The sequence below is a fragment of the Giraffa tippelskirchi genome, chromosome 2 (assembly GCF_054371585.1).
Source record: "Giraffa tippelskirchi isolate mGirTip1 chromosome 2, T2T-mGirTip1v1.2.pri, whole genome shotgun sequence".
Classification (NCBI taxonomy): Eukaryota; Metazoa; Chordata; class Mammalia; order Artiodactyla; family Giraffidae; genus Giraffa; species Giraffa tippelskirchi.
In genome coordinates this window covers 39,480,891-39,508,773 of record NC_137276.1, presented here as the reverse complement: position 1 = coordinate 39,508,773, position 27,883 = coordinate 39,480,891, and the positions used below count along the sequence as shown (strand labels likewise).

General features: G+C 36.7%; 1 protein-coding gene across 30 annotated transcripts in view; it reads left to right on the top strand.

The window, feature by feature from the left end:
* Positions 1-27,883, top strand: part of LIPJ (lipase family member J) — a 58,691-nt gene that overhangs the window by 11,180 nt on the left and 19,628 nt on the right. For 16 of the 30 annotated variants that reach the window (XR_014073044.1, XR_014073032.1, XR_014073041.1 and 13 more), the window contains 6 exons: positions 4,179-4,377; positions 4,871-4,980; positions 6,513-6,649; positions 7,030-7,176; positions 9,981-10,052; positions 20,306-20,377. Coding sequence is in view for 21 of the 30 variants with exons in the window: in XM_081556620.1 (XP_081412746.1) it covers positions 4,179-4,377; positions 4,871-4,980; positions 6,513-6,649; positions 7,030-7,176; positions 9,981-10,052; positions 20,306-20,377 (737 nt within the window). In the remaining 9 variants the exon portion in view is untranslated. Of the gene's footprint in view, positions 1-4,178; positions 4,378-4,870; positions 4,981-6,512; positions 6,650-7,029; positions 7,177-9,980; positions 10,053-20,305; positions 20,378-21,491; positions 21,793-27,883 lie in introns of those variants that run through there. The other 14 variants (XM_081556452.1, XM_081556446.1, XM_081556473.1 and 11 more) reach the window with 2 other exon arrangements.

The window sequence follows — 27,883 nt, the reverse complement described above, 5'->3', positions numbered from 1 at the left end:
GTTCAAGATAAACTGGTGATTATCTGAAGCTCTTAACTTCTCTATTTCTTCTCAGTGGAGTTTAGGACAAGAAAAGGGTTTAAAGATAAAGTGAACGGTTAAATTCTCATGCATATCTCTATATGCCCCAGAAAGAGAATCTGACTCTCCTTTAGCTTCCTGTTCAGAATGGTTTTAAAGTACGGTGGAACACACGTTGCTCCTCCCAAGTTTTCTTTGTGGATCACCATACTCATATATGTTGATTACCTAGAATTTTCTTTGTTTAATGAGGAGTTAGAAATGCTCTGAAACACAGTAGCTTTATTCTGTAGGTTTGAAGTATTGCTGGTAAAAATTTCTTTCTTTGTGCCTATGAATCTCTCCTCTAGCAATAGCAAAGAGAGAAGTTTGGTAGCAGCCTCATGACTTTACTCCAGTACTACAAACACTACTGTCAGCCGAAAAATGCACCAGAATTTGTCACTAGGGTCATATTAATAATTCTAGATGTACCACTTACTAGCACAATATGTAGCCAACTACTTTTCTTATTTGTCTAACTGTTGCAAAAAACACAGAGAATTTTCCTTTTCTCCTTAGATTTTGTCCTTGAAAAAATTGTTTCTCATATTTTAGGACACTCTGTCAAGTTCTCATTTTGAACATAATTGTACATTTCAGAGAAAATTCATTAATTTTGGACAGCCTCTACCAATATAATTTTTGATCCTTATAGAGGTCACATCTACTAGGCAGAAAATTTTGACATAATTATTGTAATCATTCCTCAGGGTTTGATTCAATTTTTCAAATACTGTGATAAAAGACTTAAAGATAATTTTAAAATATAGTAAGTTCCTTAGAGTTCTCTAGAAGCAGCCCTGAGACAAGGATATAGGTACATGTAATTTATTGATTGGAATACTTTCATGAGAAGATAATGTGGACAAGAGGGTAAGGCAGGGGAGGGAGCTAAGGAAGGATGAGACTCAGCTAATACAATGTTGTCTCAGAGGAGTTTATGAATCCCTGAATTGCACTGCAGACACGGTCCCACCTTGAAGTTAGGAAGCTAGCTTTTTTGCATTCTTGTATCAGTTAGTCACTGCCAGAAGGGCATCCATAGAAAGAAATAAAGTCTGGTTGAGGAAATTCCCCTTAGCCTGGGGGCAGTTCTACAGAGAAAGGGGCAATAGTTAACCCTTCAAAAGCACCAGTCGCAATAGCTGGAAGAATGATTCAGCTGCTTAGCAAAGGAAATCCAGGTGTGACACTAAAATAATCTATTAAAGGGTACCTCTTGCACTGCTCAGATCCACTTGTTTTTCACATTAAGTCTATTTCATCTGCTATTACATTTGATCCTAATGCCATATCTGGTATTCATACATTCCTGCCTCCACTACCCACTGTAAATTCCTCTTCCTCTAGGCTGTCTTTCTTTATTTGACAAACCAGGCCTTTATCCCTAAGGGCTACTATGTCCCTAATATGTCATAGTTGCCATACTTGCACATTTACAGTTAAAACAAGGCATAGGAGTAACAAAAGACGCCTAGGTATATCATCTCAATACCAAATATATTTTTCCCAATAAAGATCTATATATCAGCAGCCCTACCTCTCTATATTGATCAAGGTCAGTTATTCCGGATCTAGGGTTGGTCTGCACTGTCAGAGAATCTGTACAAACCATTCATCACTTTCCTGTATCATCACAGGAAACATAATATTTTAGCCTTTGAAGTGCTAGAATATGCAAGCTTCTTTCAGTACTCCAGCTAAAATGCCTGGCAATCAGTAATGATGATAATGATGTGGATTATGTTTGAAGGGCAATTTGGGGCTTAAAACAAAGTTACCAGTGAGCACACATTATGTTATTCAAAGGTGCTGCTTCTCAAAAACCTTGGAAGTATAAATTAGAGCTCTGGGACACTGTGATTAAAGCAATGGCTCTAGTGATAAAATCTATGTTAAATATACTGTGAAAATGTGAGTATAAAATTATTTTAATGAAGTGAGAAAGGTGGGGTAATCATATAAAATATATCTTATGTAACATGCTATTTAAAGAAGAGGTGGCAAGAATATACAGAAGAACTGTACAAAAAAGATCTTTACGACCCAGATAATCATGATGGGTGATCACTCACCTAGAGCCAGACATCCTGGCATGCAAAGTCAAGTAGTCCTTAGTAAGCATCTCTATGAACAAAGCTAGTGGAGGTGATGGAATTCTAGTTGAGCTATTTCAAATCCTGAAAGATGATGCTGTGAAATTGCTGCACTCAATATGCCAGCAAATTTGGAAAACTCAGCAGTGGCCACAGGACTGGAAAAGGTCAGTTTTCACTCCAATCCCAAAGAAAGGCAATGCCAAAGAATGTTCAAACTACTGCACAATTGCACTCTTCTCACATGCTAGCAAAGTAATGCTCAAAATTCTCCAAGCCAGGCTTCAGCAATACGTGAACCGTGAACTTCCAGATGTTCAAGATGGTCTTAGAAAAGGCAGAGGAACCAGAGATCAAATTGCCAACATCTGCTGGATCACTGAAAAAGCAAGAGAGTTCCAGAAAAGCATCTATTTCTGCTTTATTGACTATGCCAAAGCCTTTGTCTGTGTGGATCACAATAAACTGTGGAAAATTCTGAAAGAGATGGGAATACCAGACCACCTGACCTGCCTCCTGAGAAATCTGTATGCAGGTCAGGAAGCAATAGTTAGAACTGGACATGGAACAACAGACTGGTTCCAAATAGGAAAAGAAGTACATCAAGGCTGTATATTGTCACCCTGCTTATTTAACTTACATACAGAGTACATCATGAGAAACACTGGGCTGGGTGAAGCATAAGCTGGAATCAAGATTGCTGGGAGAAATATAAATAACCTCAGATATGTAGATGACACTACCGTTATGGCAGAAAGTGAAGAAGAACTAAAGAGCCTCTTGATGAAAGTGAAAGAAGAGAGTGAAAAAGTTGGCCTAAAACTCAACATTCAGAAAACTAAGATCATGGCATCTGGGCCCATCACCTCATGGCAAATAGATGGGGAAACAGTGGAAACAGTGGCTGACTTTATTTTTTGGGGCTCCAAAATCATTGCAGATGGTGACTGCAGCTGTAAAATTAAAAGATGCTTACTCCTTGGAAGGAAAGTTATGACCAACCTAGACAGCATATTAAAAAGCAAAGACATTATTTTGCCAACAAAGGTCCGTCTAGTCAAAGCTATGGTTTTTCCAGTGGTCATGTATGGATGTGAGAGTTGGACTGTAAAGAAAGCTAAGTGCCAAAGAATTGATGCTTTTGAACTGTGGTGTTGGAGAAGACTCTTGAGAGTCCCTTGGACTGCAAGGAGATGCAACCAGCCCTTCCTAAAGGAGATCAGTCCTGGGTGTTCATTGGAAAGACTGATGCTGAAGCTGAAACTCCAATACTTTGGCCACCTGATGCGAAGAACTGACTCATTGGAAAAGACTCTGATGCTGAGAAAGATTGAGGGCAAGAGGAGAAGGGGACGACAGAGGATGAGATGATTGGATGGCATCGCTGTCTCAGTGGATATGAGTTTGAGCGGGCTCCAGGAATTGGTGATGGACAGGGAGGCCCGGCGTGCTGCAGTCCATGGGGTCACAAAGAGTCAGACACGACTCTGCGACTGAACTGAACTGAGCTGAACATGCTCTTTATATGAGTCCTCAAGTTACTAAGAGGTATTTGGATATTCTATATCCTTAAAAATTTGTATCTTTAAGTATGTGTGGGCTAAGTAGCTTCAATCGTGTCTGACTCTGCATCCCTATGGACTGTAGCCCTGCTCTTCTGTTCTTGAGGATTCTCCAGGCAAGAATACTGGAGCGGGTTGCCATGCCCTCCTCCAGGAGACCTCCTGGACCCAGGGATCAAACCCACATCTCTTATTTTTCCTGCATTCTCAGGCCTGTTCTTTACCACTAGTGGCACCTGGGAAGCCCATGTTTATATATGTTATATGACCTAATTGCCCACTTGGTTATACGAAAGAAATTCATTAGTGAACAACTCTGATATAAAATGGGATTAACACATGTAAAACTTCTATTTATACAATTAAAAAAATCTTTATCCTATAAGATTAAATTTGAGGTGAGATACTCATGTAGGCACTACAATATTTTAAAAGAAATTTTCTACATTTTTTCCAGTTCAAAGACTTGTTGTATACTTGCAACATGGTTTGCTCACATCTGCCAGCAGCTGGATTTCCAATCTTCCTAATAACAGTCTAGGCTTCCTTCTGGCAGATGCTGGTTATGATGTGTGGATGGGGAACAGCAGAGGGACTACCTGGTCCAGAAAACACTTGTACCTAAAAACAAATTCCAAAGAATTCTGGGCTTTCAGGTACAGAAAAAACCGAGTAATATTTTGTTGTATAAGTGTATTGGACTGTTTTCTTCTTTTGAATGAAATGAAATAAAACATAAGTCTTTTTTTCTCAACTCAGGGCTCTCAATAGACTATTAAAATTTATATAAATTTTACCTGGAAAGTTCAAGAGTATTTGTTTTATTTTGAGGTTATTTCTCATTTTTAAGCAGTAAGCTTTACTGACTACCCTACTCTATTTTTTCACTCTGTAACCTATATATTTAGTCTACTTCACTGTACTTAGAATATACAATCACCTTCATTATAAAACTGTCTTGTGGCTATTTTATTTCCTTAACTTTGTGTTCTCACAGAAGTCTCTAGTCAATAGACAAATTATATTATCTAACTTATTGATAGTACCCAAGGAGAGTTGAAAAATGCTTTAAATATGTTTACCTAATCATTATCTTCAAATGTTGACATTAGTAGAATATACATTTTTCTTTTATTTTTTCTTTTGTAGCTTTGATGAGATGGCTAAATATGACCTTCCAGCCTCCATTGATTTCATTGTGAAGCAAACCCAACAAGAGCAAATATTTTATATAGGCCATTCACAAGGCACTACCATTGGTATGGCACCAAAGATCATTGCTGCTATTACTTGATTACACTTTTAAAGTTTGTAAATATATTCTTAAGGATATAGGTGAGCTTCTAGACCTGTAAGTGAACCAAAGTAGGACTGTGAGACATATATCACAGAGCAGTGCCTTAGAAGATTATATCCTGTTTTAATTCTATATTGTATTCTCTAGTCACAGAGAAATGACTATAAAAACAAGATTTTGTTTGTTGACAATGTATAAAAGCTGGATATCCATCTAAATATCACAATGAAGTCATAGCTGTCATTTATTCCACAAATAGAAATTGTATAATTATTTTTCTTTTAAAAGTCAAGCATAGGGATTTATGAGTAAGAAGTTTTAAAAGGGTGCTTGGATTTTTACATTTAGGACACATTAAACTTAAGAAATGAACAAAGATGAAGAAATCCTTCCTATATTTAAAGATGACTGGGAAAGAACTTTCATCCCTTTACAATACTTAACACTTCTACCTAATGTGTATCAATTTTGCTTTCAGAAAAATATTCCCTAAGACTTAATGTAATTCTCTTCCATGGTACCATAAAACTTAATCTTTCTACTTTGGAAACAGAAAAGTCTACTTTATAATAGAACCTGGTATTAAATGAGTTTTTTGTAGACTGTAGAGTATATCTAGACTGTATTAGTCATCATCATTATCATCTAGACTATAATACTATTATCTAGACTGAAGAGTATAAGTATTTCTTATAGGAATCATCCACTTTCTACCAGAAAAATTATGTCGAATAACAATCTCATTCCATTTCTCATAGACCTTTTCTTTGATATTTATTAACCATGTGTGAATTTTAGTCCAAATTTTCATCAGCTGTTCAGTTGTATGGAACCAAGAATCCTAGGAAATAATCAAATAAGAAAAAAATGAGTGATATGCCAGAGCTTATCAACTCGCAGCTTGATATAATATATAATTCTTTGCTTCTTTGACTTCTCAGAACCCAGGGTAAAAAGAACCAATAAAAATAAAGGGGATGTGCAGTCACATAGCTTGATAAGTTATCAAAAAAGTAAAAACTTCTATTTGTCATATTAATTACTCTGAATTATCAATAAAATATAGTGTTTAGTAGCCTCTGTTCAAGAAGGCAAGGAAATTTTTAAATTAAAAGTAAATATTAAAACAATTTGATATTTATTGAATTTCTCACTTAAAGTAGATTCATCTATCTGAAAAATTCACATACATCATTTTTGCCATTGCCAGTTATACTAATGTATAATAACAAATATTTCTGATTTTAAACTATGGTGTTATAAAACTGATTTATTGCTGAATTATCCTCATTTACTATCTACACATTTGTTTTACATCCTAATAATCAGCATTATGTTGAGATCAATATTCATGTCTCATTATGGGTAGTCAATAAATGTTTGATAGATAAATTAAGAAATGAATTAGTAAATTAATTATTGAACTTACCATTGTCATTTCTTACATGATAGTAATTGATTAAGAATAGTTCATTTATATCTTATTTTTTTCAGCTTTCATAACATTTTCCACAATACCAAAGATAGCTGAAAGAATCAAAGTATTTTTTGCCTTAGCCCCAGTTTTTTCCATTAAATATGCAAAAAGCCCTTTAATTAAAATGGCATACAACTGGAAGTCACTGATCAAGGTATGTTATTTCTTCCCTGTTTGTAGTTGACAACCCAAAATGATAATGATTCTCTGCTTTCAAAATAAAAGGTCTTGGCTATGTTTGCACAGCCACAAGTATGATTTGAAGTTTTTGGCTTCATTTACACTGGATTCTTGCCTTTTTTTCTACACAGGAATAGGATTTTACTTATGATACTTTTGGATGACTCTTTGTGTAAGAAATTCATTAATCAAATCATCTCTACATATTGTTCTCAAATTTCATCCCTTAATTTAAATGTTTTAAACTGTAAGATGATGTATTTGGTTGTAAATGTAGTGAACTCACCACATCAATTTTTGATTAAATTGTTTTAGTCTTCCAAACATGAATAGAGTAAATTTATTTTTTTACAGCTTTTTTCTGGAAGCAAAGAATTCTTACCTAATACCTCATTTAAAAGATTTGTTGGTTCAAAGCTGTGTCCACTGAAGATTTTTCGTAAGATTTGCCATGATGTCTTGTTTATGATAACTGGATATGACCTAAAGAACTTAAATATGGTGAGAACAAGTTGTATGTAAAATATATTTTGCCAGTTTTTAGAAAGCAGCTTTTAATAGTGCTTATTCAATGCTTTGTGTATCATTTTATGTTTTATCCATGTATCATTTTATGTTTTATCCATTTATATAGTTAGATTCTTAGCCTTTCTAATTTTGTGACTGTATCAACATTAAGAAACTAATTTGTATTAGCATGCTGGGATATTTTTACTTCCATATTTGTCTTGATCTCTGTAGAGAACAGAGACTAGCTACAGCTATAGTTATCTTTATTAGTCTTTGCAATTAGACGTTAGTTGTCTGAGGTATCATGTATTTAGGTTGTCTTGCATTCACTGTCTTACATAACTCCTCCTCTTATATCCTGATTCCTAACACTTTTCCACTTCCTTGTTGATTTTTCCATAATTATGGTGCCTGGCAATTAACTTACATGCTTTTAGTATTCATCAAAATTCCTGGAGTGGGAAACTCTTTTGGTACTCAAGCTACTATTAGGCCATTTGTATTGACTGTATATAAATTCTCTTAAAGATGCAAGGTTTTATCAGTACATTAAATTAAAAAACCCAGATTTGGAAAAAGCAGTTTTTTGTGGCATTTGGACTAGTTTATTGGTTCTTGCACCTGGGCCTTTTAAGAAAGTTCTTAATGAGAACCAATGTATCTGTTCATAGGAAAATAGGTGTTCTCTTAATTCCCAAACACATTTTCATACCACAAGGATATATTTTGATTTTTTTTTAACCTCAAGAAGGTCTTATTGCAAGTCTCAGACAATTAGATATTTGAAAGAAACACTAATAATTTTCTGTCATAGAAGATTACATTTTAAAAAGGCCTCTCATATTCTTCTATCTAGTGTTATCTAACTACCATAGAATGTCTAGAAGCATCGTAAATGTAATCTTTATTTCTGCTTACCTTTTTTAGTTATTCTATGTCTTGGGTAGTGTATTTGCCTATTGATGTCTTTATTGTAATTATAGCGTCTCTGAGAACTCTTTTGTAGGTAGACTATTAGGAAAGCTTATATTTTAACTTCTTAGCCTTTAAATTTGTGAGTCTCCTTTCTAGGGCAAAAGTTGACAGTGTCATCAATCGCAGTGAATTGTGTAACTGAGTTATCTAGGAATGGGAAAGTTTGAAGTGAAAAAATTCACACACAGGGTATATGGGAACAGTAAGAGTGATAGTTCAGTTTGATTCAGTCCTTTTTTTTTTTTAATTCAGTCCTCTTGATCCTATCAAGATCGATGGGGAAGTTAGGATATGACTTGAAATTTCTTTCCTATAGGCAGTATGAAAAACCAGAAGAGAATCTTGCAGTTTGCAGATCGGCAGTGTCTAGAATCAGGCCAATATCACTCAGCGAACTGAAAGGAAATTATCATGCAAGGAAGATCAAGTAGCAAAAACTCTCATCAATGTAATTTGGAAAATATGTCATCAAACAACCCAGAATTTTGACTTTGTCCAGTTCTTGTAATTCAGCTTATTGATTGTATCTTTCATGGATTGTGCCTTTGGTACTGTATCTGAAAAGTCACTGCCACACTCAAGGTTGTCTAGGTTTTTTCCTGTGTTATCTTTTAGAAGTTTTATAGTTTAACATTTCCCATTTAGACCTATTGGTCTGTTTTGAGTCAGTTTTTGTGAAGGTCTATGTCTAGACTCTCTTTTTTTTCCCATGTGATATCCAGTTGTTCCAACATCATTTATTGAAAAGATTATCATTTTCCTATTACATTGCCTTTGTTTTTTTGTCAGAGATCAGTTAACTGTGTTTCTAAGGGTCTATTTATGGGCTCTGTATTCTGCTCTATTTATCTATCTGTCCACTCTTTCACCAATACTACACTGTCTTGATTACTGTAGCTTTATATTAATAATGTCTTGAGGTTATGTCTTGTCAGTCCTCCCTTTAATAATTGTGTTGGCTATTTGGGATCTTTTGTCTCTCTATATAAACTTTGGAAGCGGTTTGTCAGTATCGTAAAAATAATTTATTGAGATTTTAGTAGGGATTACAATGACCTTATATATCTTATTCACTGATTGAGGTTCCCAGGGAGTATGTAGGCAATGCAAACCTAGGTTACAGATTGGCATGAGCACAGCCGAATTTCTGATTAAGCTTTACTTTGAGTTGTGTAGAACTTTGGGACCCCAGTTTATTATGGAAAGAATTTCTTTTTAAACCTTCCCACTGTCCTCAAAAAGTCCTGGGCTGATTTTTGCTCTCCTGAACGAGTTATCTTTTTGCCTTTTCATACTGTTCATGGGGTTTTCATGGCAAGAATACCGAAGTGGTTTGCAATTCCCTTCTCTAGGACAGGGAAGCCTGGCGTGCTGCAGTCCAGGGGGACATGACTGAGCGACTAAACTGAACTGATTTCTTAAAATGAAACTTTAAATTTTCTAGGATTGGCAGATAAACTTAAGTGACTTTAGTACATTGCTTTTCTTTTGAAATTCTCTGTCTTTTCTCTTCCATTTGTCCTGGTAATTTCTTTCTATTTTTTCAGTTCTTTAGTGCTTTCAAAAGGTGTATGTTACATTACTTTTGATTGTTTTCAGTATGGGTGATGGACCTCAGAACTTATAAATCCAATAATATCTTCTACATTAATGAAAAATTTACATTTAATAAGTACATTTATGTATTTAATTTAAATATAATTTTGTTTTATTAACACTATTTATTATAAATTAAATTTCCTTGAAATATTTTAGTTTAATAAATATCGAAGATTGTTTTCTCTGGTTGGAAGAATAAAAATAATGTTTTAAACCCTCAGAGTCGTGTGGATGTGTACATGTCACAAAACCCAGCAGGAACATCTGTTCAAAATATGCTCCACTGGAGTCAGGTACACTAAAATACATTTTTAAGTGCATTTTGGTAAAATTTTATTTAAACACTTGCAATTTATCCCACCATTCTAGGGATCTGGCCATTGCCATAGAATGATAAATTTAGAAGGATACATTGAAATTATTAAAAATATGTATGATTCTTAAAAGTTTATAATATATGTTAATAATAGAATATATTAGATCCTCTGTTTAGGCAATAAGAGCAGTACAGTTATTTTCTATTTTACAAATGAGAAAATGTTCATTCAGAACAGTAGGCAAGGGATCAACTAGGCTATGCTCATGATTTAATTTGCCCATATATTTAAAACTTTTTCTTAAAAAACAAAAAAAAACCAACCAACAAACAAAAAAACTAACACAAGAACACAGGTCTCTCAATAGCTACTCTATCACTAAATTATACTTTCTCCTCTGTTAAATTGTGAACTCCATGAAGACCATGACCAAGTTTTGTTCAGTTATCTATTGTAAAACTAAGTTTGTGGCATGTAGTAGATACTCAAGAATATTTGTTGAGTGAATATTGATAAAGAAAAATTCTATATGAATGCCATCTTAATGTTGAGAGCTAAGATAAAATAGGAATATATATGCTTGAGATCAAAATACAAGATATTGAATTCTTTCTCTAAATCTTACTGGCAGTAGGACATTAAATAAGATCATTAAATCTTTGTGAATTCAGTTTCTTTAATTTAAAAAATAAAATTAATAATCATGCTCTGACCTAACAAAAATAACCATGAGAATTAAATAGGATAATGATTATGAGAGTGTCTTTAAATTTAATGAACACTAGATACATTTAAAGTGTTACTAGTATTGATAAGACACTAATGAAAGAAATCAAAGATGACATAAACAGATGAAGAGATATTCCATGTTCCTGGGTAGGAAGAATCAATATGTACTACCAAATGCAATTTACAGATTCAATATGTGATCCCTATCAAATTACCAATGGCATTTTTCACAGAGCTAGAACAAAAAATTTCACAATTCATATGGAAACACAAAAGGCCCATGAATAACAAAGCAGTCTTGAGAAAGAGAATGAAGCTGGAGGAATCAACCTTCCTGATTTCAGATTATACTACAAAGCTATACTCATCAAGACAGTATGGTACTGGCACAAAAGCAGAAATATAGACCAATGGAACAAGATAGAAAGCCCAGAAATAAACCCATGCACCTATGGGCTCCCTATTTTTGACAAAGGAAGCAAGAATATACAATGGGGCAAAGACAGTCTCTTCAATAAATGGTGCTAGGAAAACTGGACAGCTACAAGTAAAAGAATGAAATTAGAACACTTCCTAACACCACACACAAAGATAAACTTAAAATGGATTAAAGACCTAAATGTAAGACCAGAAACTATAAAACCCTTAGAGGAAAACATAGGCAGAACACTCAATGACATAAATCAAAGCAAGATCCTCTATGACCACCTCCTAGAGTAATGGAAATAAAAACAAAGTAAACAAGTGGGACCTGATTAAACCTGAAAGCTTTTGCACAGCAAAGGAAACTATAAGCAAGGTGAAAAGACAGCCCTCAGAATGGGAGAAAATAATAGCAAATGAAACAACTGACAAATGATTAATTTCCAAAGTAAACAAGTAGCTTATACAACTCAATACCAGAAAGACAAACAACCCAATCAAAAAGTGGGGAAAATACCTAAACAGACATTTCTCCAAAGAAGATATACAGATGGCTAGCAAACGCATGAAAAGATGCTCAACATCGCTCATTATTAGAGAAATGCAAATCAAAACTTCAATGAGCTATCACCTCACAGCAGTCAGAATGTCATCAAAAAGTCTACAAATAATAAATGCTGTAGAGGGTGTGGAGAAAAGGGAAAGCTCTTGCACTGTTAGTGGGAATGTAAACTGATACAGCCACTATGGAAGATGGTATGGAGATTCCTTAAAAAACTGGGAAGAAGACCACCATATGACCCATGAATCCCACTCCTAAGCATACACCCTGAGGAAACCAAAATTGAAAAAGACACAGGTATTCCATTGTTCACTGCAGCACTATTTACAGTAGGTAGAACATGGAAGCAACGTAGATGTCCATGGACAGATGAATGGATAAAGAAGTTGTGGTATATATGCACAATGGAATATTACTCAGCATAAAAAGAAATGCATTTGAGACAGTTCTAATGAAGTGGATGAACCTAGAACCTATTATACAGAGTGAAGTGAGTCAGAAAGAGAAAGATAAATACTGTATTCTAATGCATATACACAGAATCTAAAACAAGATTACTGAAGAATTTATTTACAGGCAGCGATGGGGAAACAGACATAGAAAATAGACTTATGGACACGTGGAGAGGGGAGGAGAGGGTGAGATGTATGAAAAGAGTAACATGGAAACTTACATTACCATATGTAAAATAGATAGCCAATGGGAATTTGCTATATGGCTCAGGGAACTCAGGGCTCTGTATCAACCTAGAGGGATGGGATGGGGAGGGAATTGGGATGCAGGTTCAAATGGGAGGGGATAAATGTATACCTATGGCTGATTCATGTTGAGGTTTGACAGAAAACAACAAAATTCTGTAAAGCAATTATCCTTCAGTTAAAAAATTAATAAATTAAAAAAAGTGTTACTAGATTAGTTAAGGGCTTACTCATTTAAAAAGTGTTTGAATTTTCTAAAGTAATTATTTTGATGTAAATTATTTTTTAAAATTGATTGAAATTTGTCTTTAGTTTAGTTTATTTTTGGTATAGCTAGACAAGGGAAATCTGAGCAACTTTTGTATTTATTGACACATTGAAACAATATTTATTGAGCACCTACTATGTGCCCTCTACTGTTTATGCTTATGGTATGCATCAGTGAACAAAATAAATATCTTCCTATGTCTACATTCTAATATGAGATATACAGACAGTAAAAAAACAAGCATAATAAATAAGTAAATTATTAAAATAGTAGATGGTGGTAAAGCTATGAAAAATAGGAGGAGAAGACCAGAGAGAAAAGATTAGGTATGCCAGGTAGCCAGTTGTCTACCTGAATATGGAGGTTAGACTGGGCCTCAGTGAGATGGTAACATTTGAGAAGATTTAAAGGAAATGAGAAGATTAGCAGTGTGAACATGTGGAGAAAGAATATCCAGATGGAGGGACTAGCAGGTGGAAAAGCCCTTAGTCAGGAGCATTTCTGATAGGCACAGCTAAAAGGCTAGTGTAGCTAACCTGAGTGATTCCAGAGAGAACAGTAGTAAAGGGGGGCAAAAAAGTAAGAAAGAGTTAGAAAAGAACCTTTGTGACATGGTAAAGACTTTGACATTCTGTATCAAGTGGGTTAGCCACTGCAGGTTTTTGAGTAGGGCAGTGACTTACTATGATTTACACTGAAATGCAAAAAGACAAAATGGTTGTCTAAGGAGGCCTTACGAATAGCTGAGAAAAAAAGCTAAAGGCAAAGGAGAAAAGGAAAGATATACCCATCTGAATGCATAGTTCAAAAGAAGAGCAAGGAAAGCTTTCCTAAGTGATCAGTGCAAAGAAATAGAAGAAACAATTGAATGGAAAAGACTAGAGATCTCTTCAAGAAAATTAGAGATACCAAGGGAATATTTCATGAAAAGATGGGCACAATAAAGGACAGAAATGGTATGGACCTAACAGAAGCAGAAGATATTAAGAAGAGGTGGCACGAATACACAGAATAACTATACAGAGATCTTAATAACCCAGATAACGACGAAGATGTGATCACTCAGCTAGAGCCAGACATCCTGGAATGTGAAGTCAAGTGGGCCTAAGGAAGCATCACTACAAACAAAGCTAGTGGAGGTGATGGAATTCCAGTTGAGCTATTTCAAATCCTAAAAGATGATGCTGTGAAAGTGTTGCACTCAATGTGCCAGCAAACTTGGAAAACTCAGCGGTGGCCACAGGACTGGAAAAGGTCAGTTTTCGTTCCAATCCCAAAGAAACGCAATGCCAAAGAACGTTCAAACTACCGCACAATTGCACTCATATCAGTTCAGTTCAGTTCAGTCACTCAGTCATCTCCAACTCTGCGACCCCATGCACTGAAGCAAGTCTGGCCTCCCTGTCAATCACCAACTCCCAGAATTTACTCAAACTCATGTCCATTGAGTCGTTGATGTAACCCAACCATCTCATCCTCTGTCGTCCCCTTCTCCTCCCACCTTCAATCCTTCCAGCATCAGGGTCTCTTCAAATGAGTCAGTTCTTCGCATGAGGTGGCCAAAGCACTGGAGTTTCAGCTTCAGCATCAGTCATTCCAATGAACTGCCAGGACTGATTTCCTTTAGGATGGACTGGTTGGATCTTCTTGCAGTCTAATGAACTCTGAAGAGTGTTCTCCAACACCACAGTTCAAAAGCATCAATTCTTCGGCGCTCAGCTTTCTTTATAGTCCAACTCTCACATCCATACATGACTACTGGAAAAACCGTAGCTTTGACTAGATGAAACTTTGTTGGCAAAGTAATGTCTCTGCTTTTTAATATGCTGTCTAGGTTGGTCATGACTTTTCTCCCAAGGAGCAATCGTCTTTTAATTTCATGGCTGCAGTCACCATCTGCAGTGATTTTGGAGCCTCCCCCCGGCCAAAATAAAATCTTTCATTGTTTCCATTGCTTCCCCACCTATTTGCCATTAAGTGATGGGACCAGATGCCGTGATCTTAGTTATCTGAATGTTGAGCTTTAAGCCAACTTTTTCACTCTCCTCTTTCACTTTCATCAAGAGGCTCTTTAGTTCTTCTGTGTATTCGTGCCACCTCTTCTTAATATCTTCTGCTTCTGTTAGGTCCATACAATTTCTGTTCTTTAGTGTGACCATCTTTTCATGAAATCTTCCCTTGGTACATCTAATTTTCTTGAAGATATCTCTAGTCTTTCCCATTCTATTGTTTTCCTCTATTTCTTTGCATTGATCACTGAAGAAGACTTTTTTAGAACTGCACATTCAAATGTGTATATCTTCCCTTTTCTCCTTTAACTTTCACTTTTCTTCTTTTCAGAGCTATTTGTAAGGCCTTCGCAGACAATAATTTTTACTTTTTGCATTTCTTTTTCTTGGAGATGGTCTTGATCCCTGCCTGTACAATGTCATGAACCTCTGTCCATAGTTCTTCAGGCACTCTATCAGATCTAATCCCTTGAATCTATTTTTCACTTCCACTGTATAATCGTAAGGGATTTGATTTAGGTCATATCTAAATGGTCTAGTGGTTTTCTCTACTTTCTTCAACTTAAGTCTGAATTTGGCAATAAAGAGTTCATGATCTGAGCCTCAGTCAGCTCTCAGTCTTGTTTTTGCTGACTGTATAGAGCTTCTCCATCTTTGGCTGCAAGGAATATAATCAATCTGATTTTGTATTGACCGTCTGGTGACGTCGATGTGTAGAGTCTTCTCTTATGTTTTTGGGAGAGGGTGTTTGCTATGACTAGTGCATTTTCTTGGCACAACTCTATTAGTCTTTGCCCTACATCATTCTGTACTCCAAGGCCAAATTTCCCTGTTATTCCAGGTATTTCTTGACTTCCTTCTTTTGCGTTCCAGTCCCCTATAATGAAAAAGACACCTTTTTTGGATGTTAATTCTAGAAACTAGTTCTAGTTCTACTTGTAGGTCTTCATAGAACTGTTCAACTTCAGCTTTTTCAGCATTACTGGTCAGGGCATAGACTTGGATAACTGTGATATTGAAGGGTTTGCCTTGAAAATGAACAGAGATCATTCTGTCATTTTTGAGATTGCATCCAAGTACTGCATTTCAGACTCTTTTGTTGACTATGATGGCTACTCCATTTCTTCTAAGGGTTTCTTGCCCACAGTAGTAGATATAATGGTCATCTGAGTTAAATTCACCCATTTCAATCCATTTTAGTTTGCTGATTCCTAAAATGTCAATGTTCACTCTTTCCATCTGTTTGACCACTTCCAGTTTGCCTCGATTCATGGATCTAACATCCCAGGTTCCTATGCTGTATTGCTTTTTACAGCATTGGACTTTACTTCTATCACCAGACACATCCACAGCTGGGTGGTGGTGTTGCTTTGGCTCCATCTCTTTATTTTTTCTGGAGTTATTTCTCCACTGATCTCCAGTAGCATATTGGGCACCTACTAACCTGGGGAGTTTATCTTTCAGTGTCCTATCTTTTTGCCTTTTCATACTGTTCATGGGGTTGTCAAGGCAAGAATGCTGAAGTGGTTTGCCGTTCCCTTCTCCAGTGGACCACGTTTTCTCAGAACTCTCCACCATGACCCGTCCGTCTTGGGTGGACCTATATGGCATGGCTCATAGTTTCATTGAGTTAGACAAGGCTGTGGTCCATGTGATCAGATTGTTTAGTTTTCTGTGATGTGGTTTTCGGTCTCTGCCCTCTGATGGAGAAGGATAAGAGGCTTATGGAAGCTTCCTGATGGGAGAGACTGATTGAGGGGGAAACTGGGTCTTGTTCTGATGGGCAGGGCCATGCTCATTAAATCACTAATCCAATTTTCTTTTGAAGGGTGGGGCTGTGTTCCCTTCCTCTTATTTACCTGGGGCAAAACTATGGTGGAAGTAATGAAGATAGTGGCAACCTCCTTCAAAGGTTGCCAAAAGTCCCTACTGGACTCAGTGCCCCCAATCCTGCAGCAGGCCACCACCGACCCACACCTCCACCAGAGACTTCTGGACACTCAAGGACAAGTCTGGGTCAGTCTCCTGTGGGGTCACTGCTCCTTTCTCCTGGGTCCTGGTGCATACAAGGTTGTTTGTACCCTCCAAGAGTCTGTTTCCCCAGTACTGTGTAAGTTCTTGTGGCTCTATGGTGGGGTTAATGGCGACCTCCTCCAAGAGGGCTTATGCCATACCCAGGTCTGCTGCACCCAGAGCCCCTGCCCCTGCAGCAGTCCACTGCTGACATGTACCTCTGCAGGTGATACTCAAACACAGTTCTGGCTCAGTCTCTGTGGTGTCTCTGGGTCCTGGTGCTTACAAGGTATGTTTGAGCTCTGATTGTCTCTGGCAGGTATGGGCTTTGATTCTAAATGCAATTTTGCCTCTCCTACCATTTTGCTGGGGCTTCTCCTTTGTCCTTGGAAGTGGGGCATCTTCTCAAAGTTGCTCCAGCACTGCACAGCCACTGCTCCAGTGCCTACTGTCTTTCTGTGGCTTCTCTGTCCTTGGACTGCACTCTGCCCTTCTCTACACTTATCTCACACATTAGCAAAGTAATGCTCAAAATTCTTCATGCCAGGCTTCAAAAGTACATGAACTGAAAACTTCAGATGTTCAAGCTGGATTTAGAAAAGGCAGAGAAACCAGAGATCAAATTGCCAACATCCATTGCATCATAGAAAAAGCTGAAGAGTTCCAGAAAAACATCTACATCTGCTTTATTGATTATGCCAAAGCTTTTGATGTGTGGATCACAACAAACTGGACAATTCTTCAAGAGATGAGAATACCACACCACCTTACCTGCCTCCTGAGAAACCTGTATGCAGGTCAAGAAGCAACAGTTAGAGCCAGACATAGAACAATGGACTAGTTCAAAATTGGGAAAGGAGTATGTCAAGGTTGCATATTGTCACCCTGTTTATTTAACTTATATGCAGAGTACATCAGTTGAAAAGCCACGCTGGATGAAGGACAGGCTGAAATCAAGATTGCCAGGAGAAATATGAATAACCTCAGATATGCAGATGACACCACCCTTATGGCAGAAACTGAGGAGGAACTAATGAACCTCTCAATGAAAGTGAAAGAGGAGAGTGAAAATGCTGGCTTAAAACTCAACATTCAAAAAACGAAGATCATGGCATCTAGTCCCATCACTTCATGACAAATAGATGGGGAAACAACGACAGACCTTATTTTCTTGGGCTCCAAATTCACTGCAGATGTTAACTGAAGCCATGAGATTAAAAGACGCTTGCTCCTTGAAAGAAAAGCTATGACCAACCTAGACAGCATATTAAAAAGCAGAGATATCAGTTTGCCGACAAAGGTCAATATAGTGAAAACTATGGGTTTTCCTGTAGTTATGTATGGATGTGAGAGTTTGACCATAAAGAAAGCTGAGCTCAAAAGAGTTGATGCTTTTGAATTGTGGTGTTGGTGAAGCCTTGAGGGTCCCTTGTACCGGAAGAGTAACAAACTAGTCAATCCTAAAGGAAATCGGTCCTAAATATTCATTGGAGGGACTGATTCTGATGCTGAAGCTCCAGTACTTTGGCCTCCTTATGCAACAAACTGATTCATTTGTAAAGACCCTGACGCTGGGAAAGATTGAAGGCTGAAGGAGAAGGGGACGACAGAGGATGAGACGGTTCTTTGGTATCACTGATTTGATGGATGAGTTTGAACAAGGTCTAAGAGATCGTGATGGACAGGGAAATCTGGCGTGTTGCAGTCCATGGGGTCGCAAAGAGTTGGACACAACTAAACTACTGAACTGAACACTTTTAAAGGAATGCTTTTAGCTTCTATGTTGAATAGATTATAGTGAAGCAAGAGTATAAGCAATGAGAAAGTTAGGAGATTATTGCAGCAATGCAAAAAGAATTGATGATAGCTTGCTCTGGTATGTTCCCAGTAGAGGTGGTAAAAATTGTTAGATTCTGAATATGCATGTGTATATCATGAAAATGGAGCCTACAAAATTTAATCACGGATTCTATGAGAAGTAAAAGAAATGAACCTTGGATGATCCAAAGTTTTTGGACTAAGTAATTAAAAGATGAAATTAATTTTGAAGGAGAGGGAGAAAGTTTGATGATGGAACTGGTTTAAAGGAAAGATAGGATGTTCTGTTTTGGAGATGTTGTTTTAGACATTTAAGTCTTGATTTTGAATAAGTTGTGTATAGAAGTCTAGAGGGCTTTCTGGTGGTTCAGTGGTAAAGAATTCACCTGCATTGCAGGAGCCACAGGAGATACCACAGGCGTTTGATCCCTGTGTTGGGAAGATGCCCTGGAGGAGAGCAGGGCTACCTGCTCCAGCATTCTTACCTGGAGAATCCCATTGACAGAAAAGCTTGGCGGGCTACAGCCCTTAGGGTCACAAAAAGTCAGACGTGACTGAAGCGACTGAGCAGGAGCCTGATAGGAGTCTAGAATTTAGAAAAGACTTACAAAAGAAGAGAAACACTTTGAATATGCGTAACATTTAAATCCAAGAGACTGGATGAGAAAACAAATAGGCTGAGTATAAATAGAGAAGAAAAGAGGAGTAAAGATTAAGTGATAAGACATGAAGAGATTAAGAGGTCAGCAGGAGAGGCTAAATTTGCCAAGGAATCTTGAAAGAAGCACTGAGTGCAACAACAACAACAAAAAATGAAGATCAAGATATCATGTTATTCTAGAAGTTAAATGAAGAAAAGACCTCAAGGATAAGGGAATAAATAGCTAATCAAGTGCTGCTCATAGATAAGATGAAAAAATGTTTCAGAATTGACCAAAATTTTACAAATGTTAATGTCATAAATAAACTTGGCCAATTTTGGAAGTGCAAGGAAAGAAGTATTCTCAGGGAAAATCAGATTAGCAATCAGAGAAGAGTTTTAATATATAGGTTGATGATGGTATAACAGATGATAGAGTTTTAAGAGTTGGGGAGTGTTGGGAGGAGATAAAATACGGGATATATAGAGACATAGACATTTTATCATTCTGGAGAAGATGAGTAACATGAGAAACTTAACCTTCTTGAAATGAAAACATAATCAGGGGGAAAACGGTAGAAATCATATTAGACCTAATAGGTTCAAAGCTGGTGGTAAAGCTGCAAGTGTTAAGGGGTGAAGAAAAGGGTGGCTTCTGGGACATGCTCTTGATCTTTGTTATTTGAAGCAATAATTTTTAGGGCAGTGTTATCTTAGTCCTAGCATGCTTAGTCCTAGACCTCTATAGACACAGCTGAGAATTTCTTGGGAGGCCTAATGTTACCCCAAATACACACGCTCCCTTTAATAAGGTAAAAAGCCTTCAGAAGATGTGCATTTATATGAAGATGGTAGAATTATTGTCTGCAGATTTCCCTGTCCCCCACCTCCTAGCTCTTCCATTTCTTACCCTGTGTATAGGAAGAGAGGAACAAAGAAGCCCACCTACACATATACTAACAGACTTAGTAGTACAACGGGGCTTTCTGTGTAGTGCATACCTAGCTTGTATCAGCTGCCACTGTAATGGAAAAATGAGTATAGTCTTACTTTAAAATTTTTCTTTCAGCTTTTTAATTCTAGTCACTTGAAAGCTTTTGACTGGGGCAGTCCTGATCTGAACTTGGTTCATTTTAATCAGGTACATAATTATGTATAAATTAAAAATTATTTCCCTGATCAATTGAAATGATTTTTGCTATTAAAGATTAATCTGTGAAACCCAACAGTACGGTAGTACAGTGAGAAGGACCAGTAAACGAAGATCATTTTGATTTGGATCCATATGTTCATTTCCAACCAAAGTGGCTTTTCCATATTCTCTACGTATTTTAACAACAAATATCTTAGATAAGTCTAGAGAAGTTGACAAGCAGTAGAATAATTCATCATCCCTCAAGAGGAAAAATACTGTATTTATAATGTGCATAGCTCTGAGCTTGGTTAAATAAGAAATAAAAAGCAAGCAAACCATTGTTCTTGACCCTAAGACTGTTGTGTTTGGGAAGATAAGACAAACACATATACTAATTAGAAATAGTAGAAGTTACTGAGAAGCTGATAAAAACTGTCTGAGTATGATGACAAATGTCTTGAAATACTAGAACCCAAAGTCTATCTACTTCAAAATTTATGCTTCTCCACCATACTTTTCTGCCTTTGCTAAGCTTCAATGCCTAATGTAGTTTGCTTGTGTAAACATTTGAAGTAAAATATGAAGATCTAATTCATTAAAATCGTATTGAACTTGACTGCCAATGTTAATCATTTACTAATAAACATACTGACTCATCTGAAAAGACCCTGATGCTGGGAAAGATTGAAGGAGGGGGGAGAAGGGGACGACAGAGGATGAGATGTTTGGATGGCACCACCGACTCAAGGACATAAGTTTGAGTAAACTCTGGGAGTTGGTGATGGACAGGGAGGCCTGGAGTGCTGCAGTCCATGGGGTTGTAAAGAGTTGGATACGACTGAGCAACTGAACTGAACTGAATTGATATTGACAGTTATATAAGCCAAAGAAAATTTTGATACTCTGAATCAGAACAAACTCTAGTTTTAATGTGTATCCGATTTATTTCTAAGTAAAAATTACAATACTCTTTCATACTCATTGCCTCCTTAATAACAATTATTTTAGATTAAGTTTATTTTTAAATTGTAGTTTAAATTATAATTTAAAGAATTAGTAAATAACACTTTATATGTATTATTCTCTGTGTAAACTCTTACTTTTACTTATTTGCATTTAGACAACTTCTCCTTTGTACAATATGACAAACATGAATGTGCCAACTGCAACTTGGAGTGGTGAAAATGACTTGTTGGCTGATCCTGAAGATGTTAAAATTTTACTTTCTGAAATCACAAATCATATTTACCATAAAACTATTTCTTACTATAATCATGTAGACTTTTTGTTTGGATTAGATGTATATCATCAAGTTTACAGTGAAATCATTGATATTATCCAAGGCAACCCATAAAGAACCATGGTATTCTGTGTTGAAGGATCTATATAATTTCTATTAAAATCCAATTATTTTGTTCTTACTATGTATACTTTTCCAGTTATTTATATAAAGTCTGGAATTTTTTCCTCTTTTTTTGCATTGCCCCTTGGCTCTCCATTCATAAAGTCAGTGGCATCTATTACACTAGGGGTAATGGCAGATTATAACTCAGCCCAAAGCAGTCTGTTGAGTTTCTAAGTAGAATGTAAATAACTAAAAACAGAAACAATAATCTTAAATATTTTCAACTATAGGAGAAGGCTTTTTGAGAAAGGTGGAGTTTTTTTCTTCAAGAAATATGAGAATACATGAATTTTTAGAAATATAGAGTTTGGAAGAATATTTGCTGATATGAAAGCTAATTTTTCTGTGACAAAGTAGGACCTTTTGGGGCCTTCCCAGGATAGACCCTGCCCACTACCTCCCTGTCTTCTGGCTGCCTCATGTTTATAGAAAAGCTTTAGTGATCCAGGCCTGTCCTGAGTCACAAAAGGATGGCTCAAGAATTAATGTTTAAAATAATGTGAATATGTAGCAACAACAACAACAACAAAAATAGCAGTTGGGCCAGGAGAACTCATAACAACTTAAACAATAAATCAACCATATAGTAGATTCTTTAGTTACTTCCTGAAGAATGCAGTGTCTGATACACACAACCTCTGATATGCAGATAACACCACCCTAATGCAGAAAGTGAAGAGGAGCTAAAGAAACTTGATGAAGGTGAAAGAGGAAAGTGGAAAAGCTGGCTTAAAATTCAACTTTCAAAAAACTAAGATCATGGTATCTGGTCCCATCACTTCATGGCAAATAGATGAGGAAAAAATGGAAACAGTGACAGTCTATTTTCTTGGGCTCCCAAATCACTATGGACAGTGTCTGCAGCCATGAAATTAAAAGATGCTTGCTCCTTAAGAGAAAAACTATGACAAACCTAGACAGCATATTGAAAAGTAGAGATCACTTTGCTGACAAATATCCATAGAGTCAAAGCTATGGTTTTTTCAGTAGTCATGTACAAGTGTGAGAGTTGGTCTATAAAGAAGACTGAGTACCAAAGAAATGACATTTTCAAACTGTGGTGCTGGAGAAGACTTTTGAGAGTCTCTTGTACAACAAGGATATCAAAGCAGTCAATCTTAACAGAAATCAACCCTGAATATTCATTGAAAGGACTGATGTTGAAGCTGAAGCTCCAATACGTTGGCCAACTCCAACGGGAAGAGCCAATTCTTTGGAAAAGACCCTGATGCTGGGAAAGACTGAGGGCAGGAGGAAAAGGGCGGGGACAGAGGATGAGATGGTTGGATGGCATCACCGACCCAATGGACATGAGTTTGCGTAAACTCCAGGAGTTGGTGACGGACAGGGAAGCCTGGCGTGCTGCAGTCCATCGGGTTGCAAAGAGTCGGACACTGAACTGAACTGAACTGAATACGAATGAATCTTTTACATGATCTGATGCTATGTAGTATATTATCACCTTGTTACCACTCTTACCACTTTGTTTTCAGAAATTGGTATGTCTGAAGTGTCTTTTTATCACTTCTAGATTTGTTAACATCTGCAAATTCAGAGATCCCAGTTGGCTTTTTCTTATATCTTCTTTTTTGTGTGGCACAGACAGACACATAGGAGCTCTTGTTTAATTATTAAGTCTTACTATGTACTTCTGTAATAAATGCCTTTACTAATTTTATAAAAATAAATACAATTATTTTTCTCCATGTGACCTGTGTATTCATTTTTTTAACATACCAGATTCTCTTAAAATCACACTTAGATAGCAAACACACTGGGAATTGGTTTAATCTTTGTAAAAGGTATTCCTAAACTTAATATAAGGCATATAATTTCCTGAGTTTGAACTACTTCATCTTATTAACTAACTTTTAAAACTTTTATATTTGAAGTTTTCAAACACAAAATTTGAGAAAAAAGTATAGGCCCCCAAATATCTGTCTTCCAGCCTAAATAATTATTAACATATGGCCAATTTTTTCACCTATACTGAAGGGAAGCAGAATCTTTCACTCCAAAATATGCCTCTTTATTATTTTAAGTTAATTGTTATCTTTTCCTCTCTATCCTTTTATTATCAAATTAGTGACAATTCACAGAAAAACAAGCCAAACACGCTGCAAAATGAGGACTACATAAACATGAAGTCTACGTGAAATGTTCGTTTCCAAATTTTGTTTGTTAGTGTTTGCCTGATGATAAAACATTCCAATTCAGATCAGTAGTGGATGGGTAAACAGATAAATCTATTTGACCCTGGACTCAGGATGTTCCCTAACCTTTTTTAAAACTATTATAATTTTTTGCATTGAAGAATAATTGACCCATAACACTACGTCAGTTTTAGGTGTATGAACATAATTATTCAATATTTTCTTTCCTTACCAAAGGATCACCACAATAATTATTGCCACTACTTGTCACCATACAAAGTTATTACAATATTATTGAATGCATTTCTTGTGCTATATATTTCATCACTATGACATTTATTTTTTAAGTGTGTACTTCTTAGGGGTCCCAGGTGGTGCTAGTCGTAAAGAACCCACCCACCAATGCAGGAGACGTAAGAGACACGGGTTCGATCCTTGGTTTGAGAAAATCCCCTGGAGAAGGAAGTGCAACCCACTCCAGTATTCTTGCCTAGAGAATCCCATGGACAGAGGAGCCTGGTGACTACAGTCCATGGGGTCTCAAAGAGTTGGACACAGTTGAAGCAACTTAGCACACATGCATGCACATGTACCACTCAGTCTCCCTTCCCTTAATCTCCCTCACTTATTTCTTTCATCTCCTTACTCTCTGGCAACCACCTGTTTATACTCTATTAGTCATTTCTGTTTTGCACTCATCTAAAGCCAGGCTTCAGCAATATGTGAACCGTGAACTTCCAGATGTTCAAGCTGGTCTTAGAAAAGGCAGAGGAACCAGAGATCAAATTGCCAACATCCGATGGATCATCGAAAAAGCAAGAGAGTTCCAGAAAAACATCTATTTCTGCTTTATTGACTATGCCAAAGCCTTTGACTGTGTGGATCACAATAAACTGTGGAAAATTCTGAAAGAGATGGGAATACCAGACCACCTGACCTGCCTCTTGAGAAACCTGTATGCAGGTCAGGAAGCAATAGTTAGAACTGGACATGGAACAACAGACTGGTTCCAAATAGGAAAAGGAGTACGTCAAGGCTGTATATTGTCACCCTGACTATTTAACTTATATGCAGAGTGCATCATGAGAAACGCTGGGCTGGAGGAAGCACAAGCTGGAATCAAGATTGCTGGGAGAAATATCAATAACCTCAGATATGCAGATGACACCACCCTTATGGCAGAAAGTGAAGAAGAACTAAAGAGCCTCTTGATGAAAGTGAAAGAGGAGAGTGCAAAAGTTGGCTTAAAGCTCAACATTCAGAAAACTAAGATCATGGCATCCGGTCCCATCACTTCATGGGAGATAGATGGGAGAACAGTGGAAACAATGGCTGACTTTATTTTTCTGGGCTCCAAAATCACTGCAGATGGTGGTTGCAGCCATGAAATTAAAAGATGCTTACTTCTTGGAAGGAAAGTTGTGACCACCTAGACAGCATATTAAAAAGCAGAGACATTACTTTGCCAACAAAGGTCCATCTAGCCAAGGCTATGGTTTTTCCAGTAGTCATGTATGAATGTGAGTTGGACTATAAAGAAAGCTGAGCGCTGAAGAATTGATGCTTTTGAACTGAACTGTGGTGTTGGAAAAGACTCTTGAGAGTCCCTTGGACTGCAAGGAGATCCAACCAGTCCATCCTAAAGGAGATCAGTCCTGGGTGTTCATTGGAAGGACTGATGTTGAAGCTGAAACTCCAATACTTTGGCCACCTGATGCAAAGAGCTATTTCATTGGAAAAGACTCTGATGCTGGGAAAGATTGAGGGCAGGAGGAGAAAGGGATGACAGAGGATGAGATGGCTGGATGGCATCACCGACTTGATGGACATGAGTTTGGGTAGACTCTGGGAGTTGGTGATAGACAGGGAGGCCTGGTGTGCTGCGGTTCATGGGGTCTCAAAGAGTCGGACACAACTGAGCGACTGAACTGAACTAAACTGAATGTTTATTCCTTTGTTTTGTTTTTTAGATTCCATATAGAAATGGAATCATACAATATTTGTCTTTGAAATATTTCACTTAGCACAACACCTCTAATTTCATGCATGTTGTTGTAAATGACAAATTTTCATTCTTTGTTGTGAAAGCTGACTGATATTGCTCCCTATATATACATACACATTTTTATCTGTTCATTTATTGATGGGCACTTAGGTTGCTTTCCATACCTTGGCTATTATAAACAATGCTGCAATGAACATAGTGGTGTGTATATCTCTTCAAATTAGTGACTTCGTTTTCTTTGGAAAAATGCCCAAAGTGGACATGCTGGATCATGTGGTAATTCTGGTTTTAATTTTTTGAGGAACCTTACTACTTTTTTCCACAGTTATTACAAATTTAAATTCTCAATTCCCTTTACTCCACATCCTTGCCAACATTTCATATTTATTCTCTTTTATAAAAACCATTCTGACAAGTATGAGGTGTTATCTCTTTGCGGTTTTGATTTGCATTTCCCTGATGATTAGAAAAGTTGAGTACTTTTTACTATACCTGTTAGCCATCTGTATGTCTTCTTAAGAAAAGGATGATTCAGGTCCTACGCCAATTTTTAAATTGAAGTGTGTGTTTCTTGATGTGCTACTTGTATATTTGATACTATTTTAATGCCTTACAAATACTTATAAATCGTTTGCAAATATCTTCTCCTATTCAATAGGCTGCCTTTTCATTTTGTTGATAGTTATTTCACTATACAAAAGTTCTTTAGTCTGAAGTAGTCCCATTAGGTTATTTTTGCTTTTGCTGCCGTAGCCTGAGGAGAGACATAGTAAAAAAAATATTGCTAACACTATGTCCGAGAGGGTACTAAATATTCTTCTGGAAGTATTATGGTTTTAAATCTTACATTTGAGTCTTTAATCTCTTTTGAGTTTATTTTTGTACATGTTGTGAGGAAGTAGTCCAGCTTGGTTCTTTTTCATGGAGTTGTCTAGTTTCCCAGCTCTATTTATTAAAGAGGCTATTCCCCCCCCCCCCCCATTGCATATTCTTGTCTCCTTTGTCATAGACTAATTGACTATACACATGTGGGTTCATATCTAGGCTCTCTGCTATGTTCTATTGATTTATGTGTCTGTTTTTTCCCAGTACCATATTGTTTTAATTACAGCTTGAGATCAGGGCATGTGACACATCCACCTTTGTTCTTCAAGATTGCTTGCACCATTGGGGTCGTCTATGTTTCCATACAAATTTTAGAAATATTTGTTCTAATTCTGGTGGCTCAGACAGTAAAGAATCCGCCTGCAATGTGGGAGACCTGGGTTCGATCTCTGGGTTAGGAAGATCCCCTGGAGAAGTGCATGGCAACCCACACCAGTATTCTTGCCTGGGGAATCCCCATGAACAGAGGAGCCTGGCAAGCTATAGTCCATGGGAACCCAAAGAGTCGGACATGACTGAACGACTAAACACAGAATGGTCATTTTGACAATATCAACTTTTCCTATCCTTAAGCACAGTATATCATTCCATTTATTTGTTCATCTTTAACTTATTTTGACAACGTCTTATAGTTTTCCAAGTACCGATCTTTTACCATTTTCGTTAGATTTAGTCCTAAATATTTTATTCTTATTGATGTGATCATAAATGGAATTGCTTTCTTAATTTCTTAACCTGACAATATGTTGTTAGTGTGTAGAAATACAAGAGGTTTCTCTATATTAATTTTGTATCCTGTGGTTTTACTGAATTCATTGAGGAGTTCCAGCAGTTTTTTTTATTTTCTATTTTAAGAATTTTCTATATATGGTAAGATGTGATTTAAAAAGGATGACAGTTTTACTTCTTTCTTTTCTCTTTGGATTATTTTTATTGCTTTTCCTCATCTGATTGTTGTGGCTAGGACTTCCAAAAATATGTTAAATAGAAGTGGCGAGAGTGGGGATGTTCCTCTTGTTCTTAACCTTAAAGGAAATGCTTCCTGAGATATTTGCTGCCTTTTC